The sequence below is a fragment of the Fonsecaea nubica genome (assembly GCF_001646965.1).
Source record: "Fonsecaea nubica strain CBS 269.64 chromosome Unknown Scaff49, whole genome shotgun sequence".
Taxonomy (NCBI): Eukaryota; Fungi; Ascomycota; class Eurotiomycetes; order Chaetothyriales; family Herpotrichiellaceae; genus Fonsecaea; species Fonsecaea nubica.
In genome coordinates, this window is record NW_019173722.1 from 128,248 (window position 1) to 147,630 (window position 19,383).

Sequence of the window (19,383 nt, forward strand, 5' to 3'; positions counted from 1 at the left end):
CATCGTTGGTATAAACCCTCCATCAGACAACCAATTCTTCCCAGGAATATCGACCAAAACGAGTATGGCTGAGGTTCAGGTTCAGGCCCAGGCTCAGGGGGATGCATCCCTCGGGTCACGTATCCTCGTGCCCGACGGCGTGAGTGAGGCCAAAGCATATGCCCGCGGCATGTTGAAGCGTTTGACGTTGGAAGAAAAAGTCCTTCTACTCACCGGAGCGGACTCGTGGCGCACTAATGCCATTCCACGCCTGGGTATTTCCAAAATGAAAACGTCGGACGGCCCAGTGGGTGTGCGAGGAGGATTGTTCGCGGACGGCGTCAAAGATGCTTCTTTACCGACAGGGTATGACAGGGCACCTTTTTCTGGGGCCCAACAGACCGCTAACAACGGTGCAGCGTAGCACTGGCCGCCACGTGGGATCATTCGGTCATCCGAAAAGTTAGCCAGGTGTTGGTAGCCGAAGCGAAAAGCAAAGTCGACGTCCTCCTCGGGCCAACTGGTGAGTCCGCACGCTTTGAGGGGGAACTTTGGTGACTTTCTCGCTGACAAGGGTGGTTGCAAGTGTGTCTTCCCACGACTCCTCTCGGGGGGCGCAATTTTAAAGCATACAGTGAAGACCCCTTCTTGACCGGAAAACTCGCCGCTACTTATATCAACACGATTCAAGCCGCAGGCATTGGAGCCTGTATCAAACATTTTGCAGCTAACGACCAAGAAACGCGACAATTTTTCATCGACGAGTATATCCCAGATCGAGCATTACGAGAGATTCACCTCCAGCCATCCCAGATCGCTATTCGAGATAGTAACCCCTGGACCTTGATGACTGCTTACAACAAGATCAACGGTACCTTTTGCTCCGCCCACGCTCAGCTGCTGCAGGCTATCCTTCGCGGAGAATGGGGATGGGATGGAACTGTTATGAGCGACTGGTTCGGTACCAACACGATAGTCCCGTCCGTGAAGGCAGGGTAGGGAACCCTCTCACCCAACCTCACCGGTTCTGACCATGCTGATAACCAGTGGGTGGACTTGATCTAGAGATGCCAGGGCCAGTGCGGAGGCGTGGTAAACATCTCATCGAAGCATTTCGCAGAGGATTAATCGAAGAATCATTTATTGATGCATCAGCAAGACGAATTCTCGAACTGCTCTATAGGACTGGGAAGAGTGCCATTCCCGATTGGAAGGAGGGCACTGAGCGAGCAGAAGATCTACCAGAGCATAGGGAGGTGTTGCGCCACTGTGGCGCCGAAGGTAATACCTGTCTTCCCATATACGTACTTTCCGGTCACTCTACTCAAATACTGAATATTGGCAGCAATGGTCCTCTTGAAGAACAAAGAAGCTCTCCTGCCGCTGAAAGATCTCTCCGACAAGTCCGTTGCATTCATCGGTCCAAATGCCATACGCTCCGTTGCGACCGGCGGAGGCAGCTCAAACCTGGAACCGCACTACAGGACTACACCAGTTGAGTCATTCCGAATCGAGGCCGCCAAGTTGCACCCAGGAGTCAAAGTCGTCGCAGCGCCAGAGATTCTCGCACACAGATATTTGCCACTTATCGATCCCTCGGTCATGAAGAACCCAGAGACGGGTACATCTGGTTTCACAATTTCGTTCTGGAACAACACTTCACACGAAGGTGAAACGCTCCTCACAGAAAGTAGGCCGAGCTCTTACTTGATCTGCTACGACGGCTTGCCTCCGGAGCTCACAACGGGCGAACGCTACTCTTATCGAGCCAAAACTATCGTGACGCCGAAGACCAGTGGCATCCACCAGTTCTCCTTGTCATCGTGCGGGCCAGGAAAGCTTCTTATCAATGGGCAAACTCTCATCGACATTCAACGCCGTTGGTGGTCGCCCAAGTCGTCACTCTTCATGAGTTATGGATCCCCTGAAGAGCGGGATGAGTTCTACATGGAAGCTGGCATTTCCTACGAGTTGGTCTTGGAGTCCATCAGTCGTGAAACGAAACCATACCAGATCACTTACACAGGCGAATTGGAAAGAGAAGAGGTCCAGGACGGCGGCCGAATAGGCTTCCTGGAACAGCCCCCAGACGACCAAACTCTATTGCACGAAGCGACTGAGCTGGCGCAGGCCAGTGATTTTGTTGTTATTGTCGTCGGGCGAGACGCAGACTGGGAAACGGAGACAAGTGATATGGAAACACTCCAATTACCGCGGGATTCCGATACCCTCATCGCCGCTGTTGTCGCCACAAATCCAAACACAGTCGTTGTCAACCAAACGAGCTCTCCAATTACTATGCCTTGGATCAACGAAGTACCGGCGATTGTTCAGGCGTGGTATTTAGGTCAAGAACAGGGTAATTGCCTTGCAGATGTTCTACTCGGAAATTTGAACCCGTGCGAGAAACTGCCCATCACCTTTCCCCGTCGGATCGAGGACAACCCCTCGTACGATAAATTCCCCGGCGGTAATGACCGCGTACAATACGGCGAGGGGATTTTTGCCGGGTACCGATACTACGATCACAGGAAGATTGAACCACTGTTCCCCTTCGGTGCCGGCCTGTCCTATACGGCCTACGAGTATTCCAACATCCGCTTAAGCTCGTCCGTGTTGGCATGTGGGGACGACGAGGGACCAAACGAGCTTATGTCTTGGTCGATGTCACTAATATCGGGGATCAGGCGGGAAAGGAGATCGTACAATTCTACGTGACGCAGGTCACAAAGCCAAATTTGATGCGTCCGCCTCGGGAGTTGAAAGGTTGGGATAAGGTCTTTGTGCGGCCAGGCGAAACAGTCACGGCCCGTATATCGCTCGATCGGGTCAGTATCTCGTACTGGGACGATGGCCCGCAAAGATGGGTAATAGACGCCAATGCTACGTACCGGGTCATCGCGGCGAAGCACTCACGGGACATTGACATAGCTGCATCTTTTCGATCACTTGGTGCCGTATCATGGATAAACTAAACAAAAAGTCTAGGCCTGGTCTCTCAATTAGAATACTCTGAAGCACCTCCTGCAGGCGTAATTGGTGACCAAGAAGGCTCAACTTTTGGCATTTTTGAGGTATAAATCGAGAAATCTCGTTCTAAGCAATATTTTACGGTGTCAAGGACTGCCTGGCGATAGACGGACACTAACGATTCCAATCGATGAGTAGCTACTACATCTCGTGTGGATCTAACGACAGCCAGTATAACCCTCCACTATACGGCGTAACACTTTAGAGGAGCGCGGGCTGTTAGTAAGCGAGACGAGACTTTATGAGTGTAGAGGTCACTAGATGGGTAAAACCAGTATGATGTAAAATAGCATCACTGGCTCTATCAAACCACAACGCATTCCATATTCCCTGAGGCTCGCGACCTCTCCCTAATCCTGCTTGTAAGTGTGACTACCTGGGTGCATTAAGCATAAACGCCACAATACTTCCGTGGCAGCATTCGACAACTTTCCAACCTTCTTCGAATCCTATCTGAAATCTTCAGAGAGTCGACAGCCGGCGTCGCTTACAAGGTTTTTTGCCCGTTTCTTCTGCTTCGACAGAGAAGGTCGCTTTCCAGGGTCTAGAGCGTATGGAACTGCTTTCCCATACGACGCCTTCACAGTTTCGGCTTCTTTGTCCCCTCATGATGGAACAACTTCCCTCTACGGAGTTCGTGCGATACGGCTCAGATCCGATCTGACCTGGAGCTCGTGCCGCCTCCATGTGTCTTGAGAGACGAAGTGACGTTTATCAAATTGGACGCCGGTGAGGTCGTGCCTCATCCGTTTCTCGACAGCAGCATCAGATTTCGGGATACGGGGGCGTTCAGAGCCATCTTGTGTTTGCCAAAGCGCTCTCAACTTGATAGATGCAGTCTCTGAGGGTTCCGGATGGAATTGGTTAGCTGCTTCTTGTGTCAAACCGAGAGTATCTGGGGGAGAAATCCTTGCCATCTGCATATTCACTTTTTCGTCGAGAATGGGAATCTCGCTCTCGCACGCCGTGATATAGAAGAGGATTCTAGACCGTCAACGAGAGGTCGACTGTCTGTTATCGGCTTCCTGAACTTCTGCCCATCTCCAATTGCCCGTCTAGTATGAATTTCCAGTCTCATCTTGGAAGTTGGACGCGGAGTTAGGGGGACTCTGAAGTCAAGGAACTTCTGCTGAGCGAAGTTGTGCGCGTCAGTACAGTCGAGCGGCCGCACAGGGTCGGGAGATGGTGAAATGTCTGACGGATCTTGGCCCATCTGCTAAACATTAATCTACTCGCGGCTCACCCCGCATCCGGCGTAGGGTGATGCCGCCCTGTTCTCACCAGTGATGAGGGCGCAAACTGTTAGCGTCTTGGCATTCACTCAGCCTGCTCCGCGATCGAATCGAAAAGCTGACATTGTTGATTGGTTGATCAGATAGCGACCCACCATACTGGGATCCTACCAGCAAAAATCCGGTTTCGATGAAAGCAGCGTAACATAGTTTACGCATCTGGTAGAGTGCCGGCTGCCAGCTTCAAATATGGGCCAGAAGAGGAAACCTCGGTCTCTCTGCAGGGCACCATATGTACCCCTGCTTTTGACCATGAACCATGACATTGTCAACTCCTTTTCACCAGCTTTTGCTTGGCTGGGGCGAAAATCTGCGTGTTATTCAAATGTGACATCTGATGCAGTCAGGGACCAATATACGCCTGCCACCGTTATTCCCTCGATCATGACCACGATGCTTCGTCATTTGCGAGAGTGACCCTCAGTCCTATTCTTACCTGGGTATTCAGGACCTCATCGAAGCAAGGACTCCCTGAAGAGATACTCACCATCTCAAGTCCTCCAGAACGCCCGGTCTTGTCACCCTTCTTTCATTCCAGTTCCGTCCGCCTTACTTGGGGCGGCCATCGGGCACAGCTTCAAAGGTCCATATTGTGAGCGAAAATCCCTCCTGGGATCACCTGAGCTAGCTGCTCGAGCTGGGGGATGCACCAAGAGTACCACTGAACTTTCTGCCCGAAGCACCAGCATCACGTTTGCCTTCTGTACAAATCAGGGCGGAGTCTCCGTTAGCCCGTCTGTGTGCTAAGGTGAGACGGATACAACTTGGCCTGGGCTCTGAGAACATCAGACGGAGGCAGAGTTGGCTAGGAATTGGTCGCGGAATCATGGCCTAGGAAGATTACCAGCATCTATAGCAAGTTTGAAGTTGTTCAACTTGTTCTCTAGCAGGGTCTCTGCTCTCCAGTAGGCACCACGTCAAGAGTCACCCTCACAATTCATTTTAGTCTCTATGCCGTCTATTTTCGAGGTTACTTGGCAGGTGCAAAATGTGACGCTTTGTTTTATAAAGGCTTTCGAAAAGTCTGAAGCTGTGGCTTTTTCTCTGGTCAGAATTCCTTTCAAAGTTCAATGCCTTCATCATCTCTCGCCGGGCAACCCGATCTGTGCAACCACCATGTCTCATGTTGCAAAACGAGACGTGATAATCCTGGCCAATATTGATAGTTTTAAAGTCAGAGAATTCTCAAAAGAGGTCACGGGTTAAGAAAGACAATGAACAAAGCTATATCATTGCTCATTGCATATATGTCATCATGTCATGCCCATGGACATTCATTTCAAAAGGCGCTCGTTATATACACATTTAGACCTTGAGGTCACGTCGTTTACAATGAACAAAGAGGTTCCCGGGATTCGAGTTGAATCGTTCTTGAGTTTCCAGTTGGGAATTTTCTGGCACTTCGAGGTCAAAGTGGTGAACCAGTGCGGCGATCACCAAGGTCTGCTCAAAGTACGCAATGTTGCGTCCGATACAGGCTCGTGGGCCCGTGCTGAACGGGAGATGACTCCTCAACATTTCTCGCTTGAGCCCGGAGTCGTCGGTGAGCCAGCGCTCGGGGATATACTCGGACGGCCTGTCGAAAATGGAGCCATCACGCAAGAGTGTGTACGTTGGGACGGATACCGTCGTTCCCTCCGGGATGAATTCTCCGGCGACCGTCCGCCCTCCTTGGGGCACAACTCGAGGGAGGCCCATAGAGCTGGGAGGTCGCACTCGAAGTGATTCCTCGGTGCAAGCTCTTAAATAAGGACAACTGGAGACCTTTTCGTAACTGGGAAGACCTTTGTCGGAGAAGAGTGGATCCAATTCTTGTCTCAGCTTCGCAAGGACTCGAGGATGGGTGTAGACGAGGAAAACAGTATTGGTCATGGCCGCAGTCGTTGTCTCGGTGCCAGCGTTCATCATGACACTGCACTCGGCGACAAGTTCACCCATGGACAGGTTCAACTTGTTCCCTTTGCTGTCTTGCAACAGTCTGGTGAAGAGGTCGTCCTGGGTTACACCTTGTGAAAGCCGCGCCTTGACATTGTGATGGATAATATTTTCAAAGTTGACACCATCACGCATGTACGGGTGGTGTCGAAACAGCCATCTCGTCCACGGGAGAAACACTGGTTCCATACCCAGCGCAACGTTGATGGTGAGGGAGTGGTGCAAAGATTCGATAAAAGGAGTTTTGTAAACGACTCCCTCTGTGGTTTCTGCGTCCACCAAGTCATTTCCACGGGATACGCATCCCAAACGCTTGCTGAACAAGATCAGGGCCAGAAGATCGATGGTGAAATAGTTGAAATAGAGTCGTATATTCATGGGTTCGCCCGACCGGACATGGGCATCGACTGCGCCGACAAAAGTCTGCAGCATGTCAATCAAGACAGGCTCGAGCCCGACAATGGTCTTCTGGGCAAACGCGTGTGCAAGCATCTTCCGTTTGGTCTGATGCTCAATCTTGTCGCGAGCATCGGCCAGGTTCCGGTGTGCCCCAGCTCCGGAGTCGTAAAAGGCCTCTTTCATCATGTTGGCACCGTGGCCATAGATGTCGTAGGCCGCTTGTTGGTTTGCCACTGAAATGTGATTTGGGGAAATTCGTACATGAGTCCCCAACTGTTCATGGGCTTTGTGGACCGCCAAATAGTGTTGATGGCGGAGATTATGCCAGACACGCCATAGTGAGCTGAAGGCGGCGAAGGATGGAGAGGGAAACCTCCGCAGGCCCTTTCGATCCCACCAGTAGCTGACCAAAGGCCCGACCAGTAGAACGAGTGCCAATATACTGCACAGAGAAGGGAGGAGTGAGAGAAGCATTGTGGTATGCTTGGGAGGGTTGGTAGGATAGCAGGTCCTGGGATTGAAAACAAGTATAATCACTGAAGATGTTGTTCTAGTTGTGGCACTTGTAATCTTGCTTGATGAATGAAAGGCCTTCGCACCTGTGAACAAATATCAGGATCGAGCAAAAGGCAATGCATTCCCATTCAATGATATGAGAAGTGGATCTCTACCCCGACCAGCAATCCCGATCGAGCGACTCAAACCCAATCACGGCATTGCCGACAACAAGCTACCTTGATCGCCTGGGATCTGGTCGCCTTCCTCCGAGGCTCCCGATTTTACCTGTCGGACAGTGCGTTTCAAAGTTGAGTCGTGATGTGTGTTGTTGCTGCGGGGTCACGAATCTGGACCCGTTGTTGTCTATTTGCCTTTTTATGCTTTGAGAATGGCCAGAACGGACTCGGCAGTTCTCGTCCGACAGCAGAAGGTCTTTTGTCACGCGTTGATTCATTGCTGTGGGTCCCCCCGATAAGTCTGGGGAGATTCTCCGTCTACTGTGTCGACTATGGGCATTGTCATCAATACATCTGCCAACAGTTTTGAAAAGATGTGACAAACAGACATGGTGTTTTAGAATGACAGCAACACCTTTTCCTCTATATCGACTGGTCGACCAAGACATATCTCAGCTCTGCCAGCTCTCAAATCCATAATGATGTTGAACAGTGTTGCGAGTGTGCTTTTCCGAACCTGTGTTCGACAGATTGATGACGGTGCATCGGCCTCATCTTGGAAGGCCTGGAAAATTCCATTCCATGTTGGTTTGGCCAAAGTGTCGGTCAACTCTAGCATCCGCGTGTCGCGAGGCTCCGAGTCCTCTAGGAGTTGAGCATCTACTACACCGTTGTGTTGCAACTTGTAATGATTTGTGTGAATCAGTCTCCCTCGGCCGTCGCCCACGAGCTTCTCCATCGTCGTGGATGAACATTCTACCCCGAATGCAGTAGTACGGTCAGCCACCAGAATATGGGCGGGGGACGCGACGCCAAACAATTCCAGCTTTTGAAGGGCTTCCGAAGCTGTGCTGCATTCGAGGGCCAGGCGTAATGCCAAATGAACCGGAAGACGATTCATATCCATGCCTTTGGCCTTGATGGCGTTTAAGCAGACGCCAACTCCCTTCTCGTTGAATCCGATTTTGCCAATGATGCCTGCTTCCGTGATCATCTGAATATCGGGTTTCCCATCTTGCTGGATCTTCAAGACTATGAGATTCTCCTTTTGTGCTTCTTTCCACTGCAAATTCATATCAGCCTGGTTTGTCCAAGTTTCCAAATCAGATTATACTTGCATCCCAATTCTGTGCGAGAAAGGACGATTCGCTGGTATGCCACGCTAAGCTGGTACAACCGTCGCTGAACTGTCCAAAGGCGATTTCCGTGCGGATGTTGAGGGCTACAATGTCGAGTACTGAAGAACCCGAGCCTTCAGCCACGCCTGTGCCATGTGTCAAAAGGGGGGAGATTGAGAGATTTTGAAACAAGGGCATCTCACACCTTGCATCTCTTCATAGAATGGAGGCCACTTTTTCTGGATCGTGGCCGCGAAAGGATCTGCCAGCTGCTGAACTTCATCCCACTTCAACCGACTCGTGGACTCAAATAGTCCAGCATAAAAGGCAATAGACCCTTTAATTTGCTGTCGAGCTCCTTCGCCATGTTGCCGGCCGATCTCAAAATAGCCAACTGTTAGTAAATCTTGACTGGCTGACGAGCTCATGGTAGAATTACCTGGTGTGGTGATCCTTTACAGTCGATGGTTATCATCGCGCGCGCCTGTCTCTGTGTCTCTTTCTCTGTGTGTGTGTGTGAGATAGAATGGCGATTCTCGGGGAAGAGATAGCTTGTTGGATGCTGCGACTATCATCAACGACAAAGAAACCTACTTTGAATCAAATCACATAATGAAGAAATGGTGATTCGTGGTTTGAGCGAATTCGCCCCTGGCGCATCTAGGCGACGCTAACTTCGCTCACCTCCGTGTTGTTGAGGTTCCACAATGGTGGGAAAGACCAAAGGCGGACTTATTCAGCGTGACGCCTAGCGTCCTATTCTGGAGAAGAACTCCATGCAACTCCATACATGGGGGTTCCCCTTAAGGAAAGGAATAAAGTATAGAACCGCCGCCTCCCATCATTCAAGGCCTCTCTTTCCGCTCCGGTAGTCTAGTCGATTCGGTGTGAATTTTAAAAGCAAGGGGTTTTCAGGTCACTACTTACTCCAACATCGACCACCATGGGAAAGAAGCGAGTCCTTATTGGGTATGGCATCGACGTGGATGCGGTCAGTGGATGGTAAGGCTACTCCTGGACCACACAGTTCGACAACTAATTCAGCTCCAAAACAAGGATCAATACCATTGACGGCAGTCATGCGGACCCAACGGATGTGTCGCGTGGTGTTTTCGGAGCAACAGTCGGCATTGACCGTCTTCTTAAGCTCTGGGAACGCTATCACATCAAGACATCGTGGTTTGTTCCAGCACACTCGATCGAAAGCTTCCCCGAACAGATCGCCAAGGTTAGAGATGCCGGTCATGAAATGTACGTATTTTTTTTTTTTTTGTTTTTTCTCTGTGGAGCATTGTACATGGCGATTTTGATTTGATATCTAACTCTTTGCTCAATCTTTTTAGAGGCTTGCACGGTTACACTCACGAATTCGTGTCTACTCTGACCGAAGACCAGCAACGGGATGTTCTTAGACGCTCGATCAATGTACTTACCTCTTTCGTGGGCAAGAAGCCGCGAGGCTGGACAGCCCCTGCTTGGGCAACGTCTCGGGAGTGTGTCAAGCTTTTGGAGGAGTTTGGTATTGAATATGATCACTCCTTTATGCATCACGACTTCCAGCTGTACTATCTCCCACACATCAACACGGATCCCTGGAAGGAAACCGACACGAGCAAGGACGCGGAGACTTGGATGGTCCCGATGAGTGCGTGGAAAGACTCGAGCGTCGTTGAGATTCCAGCAAATTGGCATCTGGACGACTGGCCCCCTTTCCAATTCTCGTTCAAGGGACCAAGCCACGGCTACGTTGATCCGTGGGCGTTGGAAAAGCTCTGGAGAGATCAGTTCTCATTTTGTTATCGAGAGTATGACACCTTCATCTTCCCTATCAGTATCCATCCACAGGTCAGCGGGAAACCGCAGGTCTTGCTCATGCATGAGAGATTCATTGAATTTGTCAACGGGCATGAGGGCGTCGAATGGGTGACGATGGACCAGATGGTGGACGAGTTTAAAGCTGGTAACATACAAGGTGCGACGGTGAAAGGCGGGCAGAAGGGCAAATAGTTTTCTGTCGACTCGACGCATAAATCGCTCATCGCCAGTCCGACGACATTACCTTGACTCTTTCAACATGACTTCTTTTGAATAATGAATGCTCGCTCCTAACTCGAGACTTTTCAAATATCACGAAAATCGAACCGTAATCTTACTGTTGATGGAGTCACAAGGCTCGACCTTCATGTTCGCCGCGTGGCTTATTGCCGTGTGAGACACGTCGAGGGATCATCAGTAAAAAGTGAACTTTGGTGCCTCACAACGCCTACAAGCGTCTGCCAGACGGTCCACGAATAGGGCCCTTCAGCTGTGCCCTGCAGGCATGCTTTTAGCTACACACCACAGGGATAGATATAACGATGGGTCATTGTGTACATATATATATCTCTTCCACTGAAGGAACCACTTTACCATCAAGCTGCACAAGAATATCAAAAAATTCCTCCCCGCACCATCTTGCTAAAAATCTCCTCGACTCACCACCGGGAGAGATTTGCAGTCTTGGGGCTACTTAGCTATACTGGATAGCCGGAAATGCCCACCATGTCTTGGCCCCCCAGGGTGGCCCCGTCTCAATGAACACGTAGACCTTGTTCTTCAACCAGTTTCCAGTATGCTCGAGCCGTATACTTGCGAAATCTGCTGCCGTAGATGATCATCACGAAGGTGAGGCACCAGATGAATAGCCCCAGGAAAGTGAGCAGTATGAAGGCCCCCTGCAGGCCCAAGTCGTCGATCATGGGAACAATCGCATAGGCGAAACCGAAGCCTGATAATGACCATGTCAGTGAAACCCGCATCATGACTCCCCTGGTGACTTACCGATAGTGTTCCGAATCAAGATCACCGACACCATACCCTCACCGGCGACCTCTTTGTAGCTGTCAATGACATAATTGTACGCCACTGAGGAACCCATGGGCAGAGTGGCACAGAAAATACCCAGACCGAAAGCGAGACCGACCCAGTGGATGTTGTGAGCCGCGCCAACGCCAAACAGGAGGCACCCGAATGGATGTATAATCAGGGCGATGAGGAACACCCACAGACGATGTTCCGGCTCAAAGACGCCGTTGTTCCGGCGTGCCATAAAAACAGCCAGTCTGTCGCTCAAATGCCCGGAGAAGTAGCTGCCAAATCCCACTCCAATGACAGCGGCAATGTAGAAGACGCCGACAATGTTGGCGCTGAAGTTGTAGGGCTCTGCACCTAATATACTCGGAAGAGTCCCGTTGACAACATTGAACCAAGAGAGAGACAATGCAACCAGCAGACCAGAGTAGATGACGGCGGGAAATCGTAGCAGAGCGATGGAAAGATAACAGTTCCGCCAGACCGTGCTCTTTCTCCTTGCGTCATGACTAGGAAGAAAACTCAGTCGTTTCCAGTACGGCTTCGGCTGGCCCACAATGTCAAGCGTCGCGTCAACACTGGTCGTCGGAGCCTTGATGGTGTCTGCTCCTGTTGCGTCAAGTGCACCACCCTTTTCTCCTTTCGGGGGGTGGTTTGCAACATTGGCCTCGGCATCGTAGACGGCAGTTTTGGACGTTACTCTGTCTAGATTCTCCGCAGAGATGACGTCGGGCCGGTAGAAGGCCGTCTCCTCAAAGGTGAAGAACAGCCAAACGAACAGACCGGCGCCGATGATGCAGACAATGTATTCGATCCATTGCCAACCCAAAGAGTCGGCAACAAAGCCTGCTGGAATGCAGCCAAGAAAGGGCCCGTTGAACAGCAACCACACGTAGATGCTCATGTAAAAGCCTCTCTCGTGGCTGAAATGTAAGTCGGCCACGATGAGCTCGAGGAGTGTCTCGACTGGACCGGCGGATATACCCATGAGAACGCGGTTGGCATACCATTGTGCCGTATTCTTGCACCATGCCTGCCAAAGAGCTTGGACGATGACTAGCAGGAACGACAACAACAGGACTGGTCGTCGACCGTAATTGAGGGCAAGCGATTGCCAAATAAGATTCGAATAGCCGATGAAGAGGAAATAGATGCCGACTCCAGTATTGATGTCGGCAACGGGGATGCCAGTCTTCTCTTGGATCTGTAGATTTGCCGGGGTGTAGCACGAGACCATGAGCACCACGCCCAGGGTATAGATGTTGTAGCCCAAGACGCTGACGAGCTTGCGCCACTTGGACCAATTCAGAGGATCATCAGGATGATCTGATGGCTGAGGCAGGAGAATGATATCGTGGTTTTTCGGACTGCGACGGACACCTTGGATGTGATCCGCCTGATCAACCTGATGGACGGTTCCAGGGATTGGCAAGTCAGACATGTCGAAAGTGTAGGCCTGGTAGAGATTGTGTAAAAGGCCTCTGCCTGGGTTTCAGTAGTGGTGATAGAAGGAGCAAGATATACCTCGACGATGTCTGAAGCCAGGTGGGCGGAGCCTGAATAATAACGCCACAAATGGCATTTCGAATGGGCGACTACGTCGAGATAAGGGCTCGAAATTGGGACCCTCCCCCGATGCCTCTGGGAACCCCCGGTTCGACTGAGCTTCTTCCGGAGTCTATCGGTTCTCGACTAAAAAGCTGGGGGGAATCCACTGATTGTAGTTTGGGGAGGTTTGTGGCCATTTTCTGTAACTGGAGACTATTTTTGCATGGAATCAGGCGTTTAGAAGCAGCAACGGGAATGAGCGACGGGAATGAGCGACGGAAGTAGGCGACGGAACTGAGCGACGGGGTAGGCGACGGATTGGGCGGCATAGTCTCTCAGACATGGGCAACCAATCACGTCTGCAAACGACCATCGTTTTTGTGGTCCGAAGTGCGGGTTTCTTGTCCCTGAGTATCACTGTTAATCCGGCGAGCCGGGGTCAAGTTCTCGTCTTGCTTGCGGGGAAGAAGACAAAAGGATCAAAGAGTGTTTATACTCAATCTTAAAACCTAAGATACGTGAAGTACAGTGCATCGTTATGGCGCAACATCCGGTTGTTATTGTCACAGGTGGAGTGGCTGGTATCGGTGCCGCAATTGTTGACCAGCTCCTGCGAGAGAATGCCAGACTTGTGGTGGTCGATCTGGCTGAGGAGCCGTTGAGGCAACGACAGGCAACGCTGGGAAAGGACAAGTTCCAGTACGTGATCGGCGATGTGAGTAATGACCAAGTCAATTCGCAGGCTGTGGAACTCGCGATCAAGACTTGGGCAAAGATTGATGCCATTGCCCTCAACGCTGGGATCATGGCACCAATCCAGCGAATATGCGACATGACATCGACCGAAGTGACAAAGATCTTCAATGTCAACGTTGTAGCTCATATCTCCATGGTAAGTCCAGTGTAGGTCGCACAATCCGTGCTCCGAGGCTAACCCTTCGACCAGCTTTCTGTGGCAATCCCGCATCTGAGAAAATCCAAAGGGAGAGTCATCTTTACGTCGTCAGATGCCGGCGAGCAGCTACGCTGGAAGGCCTGGGGAGCCTACGGAGCTTCGAAAGCAGCAGTCAACTTTTTTGCCCAGGCGCTGACTTTGGAAGAGCCTGATATCACCGCCATCGCGGTATATCCTGGTATCGTAAATACACCCCTTGTCAACAAACTCATCCACGGAGAATGTGAGTACGATCCGACGTGCTATGCAGCGTCTAAAGAAAGCTTTGGCTGACGAAATAGTTCCGGGAATGACTGCCGACGAGTTGGAGGAGTACAAAGCGTACCTACACCCTAGACTGGTAGAGCCTCACCAGCCGGGATCTGTGATAGCAAAGCTTGCTATAAAGGCGTCACCTGAGTTGAGGGGCAAAATCGCTTTCTGGGACGACCCCGTGTTCAAGATGGATTAATAGCCCTCGTCCGTTGATATGGAATACTGAGCAAAACTTCAATCAATATTTCCAGCATAGGACCTTGCTGACGACATACGAGCCAAAGAATCCATGAGCGCTCCCGATTCTGGCCATTTGAGCGAACATCGCTCGAGCGTCCTCAAGGCCAGAGGATACCAGGAAATCTGGGGCCCCCCTTCCTGATAAAGCCACAGCGATGCCTTGTAAGTCCAGTGCGCAGTGAAGACCGTAAAGATGGTATTGGGACGACAGTATTCGTGCAGGAGCTCCAGTGCACTTTTTGTAGTTGTATCTACCAAAAACCGTGTTTCGCAGCGCGCAGTTTGGGTGATTGGAGACCAGTTTTGATCGACCGGTTTATCGAATGCTGCTGTGTCTTGAACTTCCGTAGTGCGGCTGTTGCGATACTTCCATTGCTCGTGATATTGCGCGGTCAAGAAGGCCGTTTGATTCGATAGGTCTAATGCTTGTGACATGTCCTATTTGATTTAATCAACTGCGAGGCCTTCATAGAGTTTTCACTCACCATTTCTGGACGTCCTGAGGGTCTATCCAGGGCCGAGCCAACCAAGTTATCGAGACAGGATAGCATACATCGTAATGGTAGTTCCAAGGGAGAATTCTCCAGAACCCCGCGACTTGCCAACTCCGTCATCAAAGACTTTGAGAAGGCAATCATTTGACCCAAAGATCCTTTGCGTGGATCGAAGAGACAGCGTAGAGCCAGTAATAAAACGGCCTGGAGAGCCTCTACCGAGATTTGGGACATGACGTCCTCAGCATGTGCCACTGCATGTCGATATAGTTCATCCGAAAGGAGCACGAGCCTGAGGTCATTCTTAGGCAGGCAATGGCATGCAATAGAATAAACCATTGCGCGAACGTACAAGAGGAATCGGTTGCTGCCATAGGTCTGCGATGTGACAATGAAAAACTCCGAGGGCCAATCAAAAACCGGATATACCTTGTGGATAACATGGAAGTATCTCTCCATCAAGAACGTGTGCATCTCCGAGCTCACGGACGAACCGTTCGTGAAGTTGACAGGAAGCTCTAAGGCGGGACTGGGTTCGTGATGGGAAATGGCAGAGAGAGCCTGGGCAGGTATTGCCAGAGCTGCGCGGCTGCCGAGGTATCTTGACATACCTCGTACCGGCACGAGGTGCGCGGACACGGTATCATCGTCATCGCCGCTCGATTTATGGCCCCTTTTAGCTTTGAGGGCTTTGATATGGTCAACTAGGGAAGCAACGTATCTGTGAGATGGTCAGCATGCAAATCCAGACTGGGATAAGCTACACATACTGTCGTGGCAGTCTTTCGTTCGTGATGAGGTCCAGGAAAAAACATTCTTCTTCCGCTTTTGTGCAATTCTGGCATGCTGGCAGTTGGAGATCACATCGCTTTTTGTTTTTGCGGCACCGTTGACATGCCGGGAGTAGCTTGAGTATTGCTTGTAGGTCGGCCATGGAACTATCATCTGATCTTACGGCGTCTGATATCTCGTCCTCATCGCGTTGAACCTGCATGTCGAGATGAAGATAATGGTCCTTGATCGAGTATCACCGACTGTCAACATGATTCAATGACAACAACGCTCAGGATTTGATGTATCTTAACATCTCATGTTGGTAGAGTTGACCTTATGACCAGAGACTATCTTGACAGTAGAGAGATGGGGAAGACAGAGGGTGGCCAGCGACAGCATTCACACAAGCCGCTTTGGGCCATCTAAAAATGACTAGTGCGGTCCGTCACGTGAGATTTCCCCGTTGACATTGGAGATTGACCAACTAAATGCTCAGCAGAACCCTTGCCGCTATAATATAATATGCACAAAAGATGACGTAACTCCCTCACGTACTGATTAGCGCTAAATTTCCACCAGTCTTATCTGTAGGTTTTACCAAAGGACTGCCGTGGCAGCCTCTGCATTCCAAGACACCATCGCATGATTGAACGAACGTAACCTTGGTCTAGGAGTCGTTCGCTACTACAATGAAGACGCAATGAGACCTACAGGAAGGGTCCAAAGGCGCACGGCAGCATGTACGCGATGCCGCCAAAGGAAAATAAAGGTAATGACAAACCCTAGAACACATGAAAATCTAAATTTACGAGCATAACCAGTGCGATGCAATCCGGCCGACGTGTTCCAAGTGTCTCGAGGCAAATTTACCATGCGATACGCGAGAGAGCTCCTCTGGATCTACCGTACCGCAGAGTATCGCCAGATATCTGGAAGGCTGCATCGCATCTCTTGAGCGCGAAAGTGACAACACTCCACCGTCGACCGCATCATCTACCAACAAAACCCCCACTTCTTCTCAAATGGTCCCACGGCAAAGAAAGATACATCTTCATCAAGGTTCAACGGTGGTTGGTGCCGTCTTGCAAGCAATCACTCCCTCTTATATCGGCATAGAGACAAATCTACATGTGCCCCGATGCACCTTTACACCTACGCAGCCCCCAACAGCTCGTAGGGGTTTGGAGCTCTTCGAAATGCAAGATAACAGTAGTTTGCCAATTCAGAGCCCATCCTCAACCCTCCCATTATCAGCTATTACCCTTACAGTGGCGGAATTCCTGCTCAACACCTATACGAACCGGGTGAATCCTCAGTATCCCATTTACCTTCCAGCAGACGTCCAGGAACCTTTCAATGCGGTCTATCATCGAACGGTGGCTGACCGATCTTTGCTTACCGAACCTTCTTCCTGCAATACCTATATTGTCAGTCTGGTCATGGCCATTTCCCTTAGTACAGCTGCACGGCACAAACAGGCACATGCTCAGTCGTTGGCAACTGGTTTGTTCAAGACTGCCGTCCAACACGTGCCTAAGATGTGGTCGAACGACTTGTCTGGTTTGCAGGCGTTGCTGCTGGCTACGCAATACGTGTTTCTGAACCCAGACGTGGCTAATCTGACCCTCTTGACCGGGTTGGCAAGTGAAGCATGTATCGACATGGGTCTCCACCAAGAACCTCCATCTGATTGTGTACTGAACGCTCAAGAGCGGGAATTACGACGTCGAGTCTTTTGGTGTGCGTGGGAGATGGAAGTGGCCGTCGCCGCCTGCGTTCGACGGGCCCCGAAAATCCCGAACGACATCATCACCACCGCTCTGCCTTATGGGCCTGGCGACCTCGCCGTATCACCAGCTCTTTCCGATATGACGGACCAGTCACCGAATTTCATGATTTCCGGCCGCATATGGGCCTATAGAAGATTGGAAAGCGAGATCATGAACGTACTGTACCGCAGCCCCACCCTCTCAAACGATCCACTTTTACTTGAAGCCTGGATTTGCGAAATGGAGGACAAAATCAGGGCGTGGCGGGAAGAAGTCAATGTTGCTGCTGCTGACAGCCAGGATGACTCGAAAAAGTCGCAGTGGGACGAGCTCATTCTTTATGCTCAGATTGGCTATCACTACGTTCTGGTCTGTCTTTTTGGACCTTGTCCACGAATTCCAACACGATCTAGGCCGGATCTACTCAAGGCTTTCGCAGCAGCTGTTTGTGTTGCGTCAGGCTATTACGATCAAGCTAATTCGGCAGGCGGCCACACAAAATATGTCTTTCATTCGTGCTATCACACCTTTTCTTCGGCCATAGTCTTTCTTTATACCTTGGAAACCTGCAAAGACGCCATCTTCGAGTCTTACACATTCACAGAAATAGAAAACTTCCTCGAATACTTTCCCATGTTGTTCTCGACCATGGCAGAACGCTGGCCAGCAGTCTCGCGGTGCTCACAGGAGTTTCAGCAGCGCCTCCAGCCGATCAAAGACGAGTACACGACTTTCATCTTCGAGCGCGCCAGCGAGCCTGATTACGAGGCGCCTGGGCGGAACAGCTGGCCAACCGTGGAGGGCGATGGCGAACAGGAGAAACTGGATGACAATTTCTACGAGATACCGTACGATTGGAATGTTGAGTTTGGCTTTGGAATCGACAACATATTCTCAAATTAGTTTCGAGTGTACGATCTCGATGTGGCTTTTGGAAATTGACATAAATTTTGGCAATCCTTCGGTAAGGCGCACGTGCCTAAACTCGGGGTAGATTTTACTTGTATTTTGGTGCCAAGGGATCATCCCCTTGTTCGCCAAACTGGCCAAACTTCCCCAACTCTCTCATGGTATGGACGTCAAGGGCTTTACAATCCTCCGTAAAGATTCTGGACTCCTGGCAAAGTCTGGGTGTTTATTCTGTCCTTGTATATGCTCGGAACACCGTCTGCTACATTTCTGCTACTTACACAGCCTGCTATACTATTGTCGTCTGATGTCCCCAATACAAACCAGGTCCCGTGCCGTCTTGCCGAAAACGCCCAACCGGCGTAGTCAAGGTACCCGGTGGTGCAAGCAGTAGCATTGTCACCTTCGGATCCCGAGCTCGCTAGCTGCACAGACAAAAGAACACGCGAAATGCTGACCCTCTTTGTCCCAGCTTGTCGTGTTCTCGGTCGACTCGCTCAAACCCGACCTCGTTCAACATGCGCCTGCACCAACCACAACGGCCTCCCCCACTCCCCAAACCGTACGAGGGACTGAATATAGTCACGGACCTCAATTCCACACTTAGCGAGATCAGCTGGCCAATTAACAGCCAATGGCACCTTCCTGAAAGTGCAACTCTGTCTCCCCTCGAAACTAGAACCACCGCAGAAGCAGAAGGGATCAGCCACACAAAACTGGCTGCCGTGAGTGTGGCCAAGAGTGGAGAGAACAGTCGGCTGCCCTGCCAGGCTTAACCACTCTTGAATCTTCCCCCGCGACCACGAAACTCAATGATAGCAGATCAGTGGCAATGGGTAACAGGACCATGTGGGCCAGCTGCACAGGGCATTGCGCGGACAAGCTTTCAGGCGAAGCTTAGCAATTGCTTCTACTACCTTGAAGACACCAAAGTTGCTTTCAGCAAGGGGTGTTCGGGACCTTCAACCAATGGTGTGGCACCACTGAGGGTGAAGATGATGGGTCTTCATCCCGAATGGGCATGATCGAACAATCTCAAAGAGCAGGCAAATTTGGCAGAAGACTGTGCAGTGATAATCACCAATGGAAAAGACTGGCCACTATGGCCGTCAAGTTGACCAGATCACTGCCGGAGATGCCAACATTCTGAGCCTCCACGGAA

The 19,383-nt window shown here is 50.8% G+C and overlaps 8 protein-coding genes across 8 annotated transcripts; 4 read left to right on the forward strand and 4 right to left on the reverse strand.

Moving 5' to 3' along the window:
* Positions 1–64: 64 nt before the first annotated feature.
* AYO20_07210 (hypothetical protein) lies at positions 65–2,697 on the forward strand (the record flags this gene model as incomplete). The annotated part of the gene is made up of 5 exons (XM_022645497.1): positions 65–345; positions 399–502; positions 554–974; positions 1,163–1,260; positions 1,325–2,697. 5 exons carry the CDS (start codon positions 65–67, stop codon positions 2,695–2,697), a joined length of 2,277 nt encoding a protein of 758 aa, XP_022498536.1.
* A 2,909-nt stretch (positions 2,698–5,606) lies between these two features.
* AYO20_07211 (hypothetical protein) lies at positions 5,607–7,109 on the reverse strand (the record flags this gene model as incomplete). Its single annotated transcript, XM_022645498.1, has 1 exon — positions 5,607–7,109. The coding sequence occupies one exon, from the start codon at positions 7,107–7,109 to the stop codon at positions 5,607–5,609; it is 1,503 nt and encodes a 500-aa protein (XP_022498537.1).
* Positions 7,110–7,706: 597 nt separating this feature from the next.
* AYO20_07212 (hypothetical protein) lies at positions 7,707–8,855 on the reverse strand (the record flags this gene model as incomplete). The annotated part of the gene is made up of 3 exons (XM_022645499.1): positions 7,707–8,365; positions 8,424–8,573; positions 8,633–8,855. The coding sequence occupies 3 exons, from the start codon at positions 8,853–8,855 to the stop codon at positions 7,707–7,709; spliced, it is 1,032 nt and encodes a 343-aa protein (XP_022498538.1).
* Positions 8,856–9,370: 515 nt separating this feature from the next.
* AYO20_07213 (hypothetical protein) lies at positions 9,371–10,434 on the forward strand (the record flags this gene model as incomplete). The annotated part of the gene is made up of 3 exons (XM_022645500.1): positions 9,371–9,429; positions 9,505–9,678; positions 9,771–10,434. 3 exons carry the CDS (start codon positions 9,371–9,373, stop codon positions 10,432–10,434), a joined length of 897 nt encoding a protein of 298 aa, XP_022498539.1.
* Positions 10,435–10,997: 563 nt separating this feature from the next.
* On the reverse strand, positions 10,998–12,718 carry AYO20_07214 (hypothetical protein; the record flags this gene model as incomplete). The annotated part of the gene is made up of 2 exons (XM_022645501.1): positions 10,998–11,194; positions 11,248–12,718. The coding sequence occupies 2 exons, from the start codon at positions 12,716–12,718 to the stop codon at positions 10,998–11,000; spliced, it is 1,668 nt and encodes a 555-aa protein (XP_022498540.1).
* A 645-nt stretch (positions 12,719–13,363) lies between these two features.
* On the forward strand, positions 13,364–14,231 carry AYO20_07215 (hypothetical protein; the record flags this gene model as incomplete). The annotated part of the gene is made up of 3 exons (XM_022645502.1): positions 13,364–13,717; positions 13,772–14,003; positions 14,062–14,231. The coding sequence occupies 3 exons, from the start codon at positions 13,364–13,366 to the stop codon at positions 14,229–14,231; spliced, it is 756 nt and encodes a 251-aa protein (XP_022498541.1).
* A 38-nt stretch (positions 14,232–14,269) lies between these two features.
* On the reverse strand, positions 14,270–15,763 carry AYO20_07216 (hypothetical protein; the record flags this gene model as incomplete). The annotated part of the gene is made up of 5 exons (XM_022645503.1): positions 14,270–14,713; positions 14,761–15,061; positions 15,122–15,330; positions 15,388–15,490; positions 15,540–15,763. The coding sequence occupies 5 exons, from the start codon at positions 15,761–15,763 to the stop codon at positions 14,270–14,272; spliced, it is 1,281 nt and encodes a 426-aa protein (XP_022498542.1).
* Positions 15,764–16,739: 976 nt separating this feature from the next.
* AYO20_07217 (hypothetical protein) lies at positions 16,740–18,215 on the forward strand (the record flags this gene model as incomplete). The annotated part of the gene is made up of 1 exon (XM_022645504.1): positions 16,740–18,215. The coding sequence occupies one exon, from the start codon at positions 16,740–16,742 to the stop codon at positions 18,213–18,215; it is 1,476 nt and encodes a 491-aa protein (XP_022498543.1).
* Between the last annotated feature and the right edge of the window lie 1,168 nt (positions 18,216–19,383).